The following is a 5,069-nucleotide window of genomic DNA, read 5'->3' as shown; positions in this document are numbered from 1 at the left end:
AAAAAAAAAAAAAAGAGCACGATAAAGGCTTTTTAATCTTCATATTTGTGATTGTTATTGTTTTTTGTTAATGCTTCTGCCACGTGTGGATAACGAAAGCTCACCTGTGTCCTATAGTGCCTATATTGTGCCAGGCACCACTGGAAACACATTAACTCATCTAATCCTCCCAACGATCACGTGAGAGAGACTTTATGGTCTCAGACCTACAAATGCGAACTCTCTTTAGATTCGTTCGCAGCGCTTATGAATCGTAGACATGGAATTGAACCCAGCTCAATTTCCGACTCTAAGGCTTGGGCACAATGACAGCTGAGAGCCATGAAAGCTGCTCTACAGCTCTCTCTAGAAAGATGAAGGCAGCGGATGAGCCGCCCAGAAGATTCTTGCTAGAGAAAGGAAACTATGGCCATGTACACAAAGCCGTCTTGCTAGTGCAGTGTACACGCTCCAGAGACTGGTGTAACTGGGTTTAAACACATCTCTGATTCTTACTAGCTGTGTGCACTTTAGCAGTGCTTATCTTCTCAAATTTCCAATTTCTTCATATGAAACACGGAGGCTCAGTAATAATAACTGTAATTCTCATGAGGAATAAATGAGGTAATTTATTTCTGGAGTAAAAATAGGGCTCTGCTAGTGTTAGTTGTAATGATAATGATGGTGACAAAAAATAATAATTATAAGCCTGAAGTTGCATAGCTATATATAGTCAAAGAAGGATTTTAATATGAAGCCAAGAATTTAAGTAGAATTGAAAGGGAACATTTTAATTAAAATCTTATTGAAGACTGAGTTAAATCGATAAAGGTTAAGAAATTGTGAGAAAGATACCAGTTTTTTATAGTTGGTAAGTATATTTTGCTAAAAAGATTTTTTTATGTGTGAATCATAGTCTTTTAATCCATGTGGTTTGACCATAAGACACATAGATTTCTACTTGTCATGTCTTTTAATAGGGAGAAACTTAAGAGGAAGCAAAAAGGTTAAGGTGCTCCTCTTTGATTTATGGAGACCAGTAGAGATATCAGAAGAGAAGTTAAAGAGTTCTTTAGGTCTTGAGGTGGAACGAAGTGACATAATGTGTGTACGTGCATGTGTGTGGTTTGAGAGCAACTGTGTCCTTACATACCCAGCTGTAATGACCACGTGGCAGAGATTTTTACTTATGTTAAACCACTATCTGCTTTACCATTGTATATGACTTTACATAAATGTTGATCCTTAAGTAATTAATTTAATTAAGATTGGGCAGCAAGCTTGCTCTCGTTCCCCTTTTTGTTGTCTCCCCATGGCTGGCATTCTTGAAGCCTCAGTGATTGTGGGACATGTCATTATATCTGTCATAGTTTCCTATTCTTTAAAAAAAGTTGTACTAGATCATCTCAGAGACCTCTCCCATCTCTCTAATTCTATAATGCCATGATTTTTATGGTAAGAGATCATGGATGACTCTCAGGCTTGCAGCTTGAACCATGCAGTTACAAGGCATTTATTACTGAGGCCTTGTTCCTTGGAGGAATTCACACTTACAGTGACTCTGAGTTAACATGAGCCTCTTATTTGGAAGGCTAACTTGTCAAAAATGCTTTTGTTTATTGGAAAAGGTGATGCACAGTCCCTTTACACAAGGATAAGCTCATTATATAGCTGCTCTTATGCATTGGGGTTCACTTCAGACTGAGGAGAGGTTGCTTCATGCTACTCAGGTTTAAATACTTGCATTGTTATTGTATTCAGTCTGTTTTCTAGAGAGCGCGTGATGATAAAACAAGTCATAATTATTCTTTAAAATTATTTTTTTTTTCAGCACAGGGATTAACCACCTTGGCATCTTTATTTTTTGTGCCAGTATAGCCTTTTTCCCTCCTGACATTTTTGTGAATGCCCAACAAATATAACTGCTAGTTATATTTGTTGCCTGTTTTGATTTCTTATAGCTTTTCGTATTGTATTGTTTCTTTGTATCAGACACCATGATTGCATGAGGAAAGCAGACACACCCGAGGATGACCTGGGACTGTGCCTTTGTTTCTGGAGCTCAGGAAAGCTTTGCCTTCCTGTTACCAGTTTTGAGCGTCTGTTGATATTACCTTTAGGCTCTTTTCTATTGAGTAAAGGAGGGGGGTTTGGAATCTGTGGCTGTCATAAATGAACACAAAGCATGCGGCTAATAAGAAATTCCTCGTAACTTCCAAATAGCAACCGTAATAAGCATATGTTTACATTTGAAGCCTGTCATTTTTAGTGACTCAGCACGCAGGAATCTCAAAGCCCTTTTATTTGGTCATGGCTTGCATTGAGTTCTTGGGGAACTAGTGAAGAGAAGAGTAATGCACACAGAATGCTTTTCACATGGTACCAGTTCACCCAGCACTGGTCAGCTTCAGGGTGAATCATCTGGCCTCCCTGGACCTCCATTTTGTCATCTGTGGAATGTGGTGGTGGGTCTAGAACAGGGTTTTTCAGCCCCAGCACTACTGAGACTTGGGTCAGTTCATTCTTTATTGTGGGAGAGGAGCCGTTCTGTATATCGTGTGATATTTAGAGGCATCCCTGGTCTCCACCCACTAGATGCCAGTAGTACATCTTCAGTTGTGACAAACAAAAATGTCTCCTGACATTGCCAAATGTCACCTGGAGCGGGGCCCAGGGGCCACAAGGAATTACCTGTGGTCTCAAATCACATTTTCGAAGGTATATTTAAAAGTTAAAATTGTAAGACTCTAAGAGTTTGTAAGCATAATAATTATCAGTTTCTTATGATAAAATTTCTTCTGTAGAGTGACATATATGAAGAACAGAGTTTATTTTGCTTTTGCCTTTTTTGAAATGTTTTTTGATAAGGTTTAAATATTGTATAATTCTGTTCCTTCCATTAATATTTGAGGACTCAGTTATCAAAGTGTGAAACAGGCCACAGGCAAAAAACCTTTGAACAAACAAAACTTCATGTTTATAGATTAATACAACATATGGTTGGGATGGGCCAGCTGCTGGATGAGTGGTGATTCAACATAGTCATTAAATATAAGTCGTGGCATAGAACAGACATTCCAAAATACTTGTCGAATGCGTGGCTGGTGAGTAGATAGGCAGATCTGCTGTTGCTAACTCCTGTGACTTTAGGAACAGTATTTCATCAGTGACAGCTACAAATGGTGGACACAAAAGCAGGCGAAAGCGGTCACGGGGTGTGAGCACAACAGAGCCCCTCTCGCCCTTCCGCGGGTCTCCTATGGGTGCCTGACGGCTTCTGTTCTTCCATAGCTGTTTATACTTCTTATACTTCTCTCCACAGCCCTGTATTCTGACTTGCCTTCCCTTCCCCACCCCCCGCCCTTTTATATTTGTTACCCGGATCGATTTTAGAGCTTTTGTATTCTATTATTTTTGTTTTGGTAAATCAGACACCATGATCTCATGAGAAAACAAAACCCACCACGTTTAATCGAATCCACATCTGGGCACTGTTGAGCGGGGAGGACTGTTTAATCTTTTTTCTCGGGTCAGATTAGGGATATGATTCCTGATCTTCAAAAATCACTTCCTTTGGATTTTCTAAAGTCTCGTGTCTTTCTTTGGTAATTTGTTCTAGAACAAGGAAAGGTTTTGGTCGGAGGAACCTGTGTTGGCACCTGCGACTGACAGGTTCTGTGGTTATGCCCTCATAACGATGTGGTTGATTTGGCCCCCAAAAATATTTCCTCCGTTTTACAGATAAAGACACCGAGGCCCAGATTTGCTGAGAAACAGAACCGAGCGGCTGCAGTTAGTAGTTATACAAGGGTCAGAACGGCTGAGCCCAGATGTGGAGACGAGCTCCACGGTGCCAAGGTGGAGGGTGGGATCGAGGCGGGACAGATATTTTGGTACAAAGGCGTTGCATCTGTGGTGCCAGAAAACTGCGACACTTTTCTTTATGTTTTGTTTTGAAGTCATACAAATAAGTATCCAGGACAGCTGCTCGGCAGCACCATAGGTTTGATTTAATGGGGATATCTCCTCCAGAAGGAGCAGATCATGTGATATCAAGAACTTCCCTCTTAGTTTTATTTTAGTAAACGTCGCTTGAGACCTGCCTCTTTTCTGTCTTAGGCCTTCCCTCACCATGCCTCACAGGAACCTGACCGGAAGCTGCAATGTCAACTGTGGTTGTAAAATACACGAGTATGAGCCAGTCTGTGGATCGGATGGGATTACGTACTTTAACCCCTGTCTGGCTGGCTGCGTTACCAGTGGTAACCTCAGCACTGGGGTGAGTACGTTTCACAAGTCCCTGTATTGCTGTTCATCCAACATCCCGTGACAAGGACGTGTTAGAATTCAGACTTCACACGACTTCACAAAAACACACGACTTCAGTCTCTCTTTTCACGAAACTTCAAATAACCTACGAAAGAAATCTGTGACAAAAGCCCCGAGGGAAGAAAATTATGCGATACCTTCATCTTTTCCTGGGGGTGACGGGAGTGTTTGGGTGCAGCCATTCGCATTCGGTGCCAGCTCAGTGAAACTCGATAAGCTTGAGTGCTGGGCCTCTCATCTGTTACTCTGACAGGGCCCCTGTGATAGAGTTGAAGGTCAAGATGACCACGTTTGGTGCCGAGAGAGGACAATAGGAGGGTACCTCCCCTCATGAGAGCCTGCGAAGATGAGCAGTGCCATTATTCATAGATTATCAATTCAGACTTTTTTTTTTTTTTTAGCTTTCAGAATAAAGATATTTCTGTCAGTTCAGTTCAAGAATAGGCTATTTTGAGAATTCCCTTCCCCGTGAATTATAAATAGGCTGTAATACTGTGGGGGAAGTTTTTCGTATTCTACTCAGTTCCTTATTGAGCCTGGTTTCATTCTTTGCATAAAAACAGGTTGTAGGAGGCTGCAGAAAGGTCAAGCTGTACTTCCTTGTTCTGGGCAGGTGGTCAGGGGTTACACCGTTGACTGCATGTGTCCTGGGATGTCCTATTTGACTTCTGAGTTTCAAACTGGAGTGATAAATTGAGAATTCGTGCTGCCCGCTCCCTGTTATATAATGGGTGCGCTCCAGTGTGTGCCCAAGTCGAAAG

General features: G+C 41.4%; 1 protein-coding gene across 1 annotated transcript in view; it reads left to right on the top strand.

Annotated features, from left to right (window-relative positions):
• The window catches only part of SLCO5A1 (solute carrier organic anion transporter family member 5A1), a 104,943-nt gene that overhangs the window by 98,845 nt on the left and 1,029 nt on the right, over positions 1-5,069 (top strand). Inside the window, exon 6 of the mRNA XM_025041172.1 lies at positions 4,099-4,258. Within this exon, the coding sequence (XP_024896940.1) occupies positions 4,099-4,258 (160 nt within the window). The remainder of the gene's footprint in view (positions 1-4,098; positions 4,259-5,069) is intronic.

The sequence above is a fragment of the Pteropus alecto genome, unplaced genomic scaffold (genome assembly GCF_000325575.1).
Source record: "Pteropus alecto unplaced genomic scaffold, ASM32557v1 scaffold87, whole genome shotgun sequence".
NCBI classification, from domain to species: domain Eukaryota; kingdom Metazoa; phylum Chordata; class Mammalia; order Chiroptera; family Pteropodidae; genus Pteropus; species Pteropus alecto.
The sequence above is the reverse complement of the archived record's forward strand: the minus strand, read 5'-3'. Positions and strand labels throughout refer to the sequence as shown.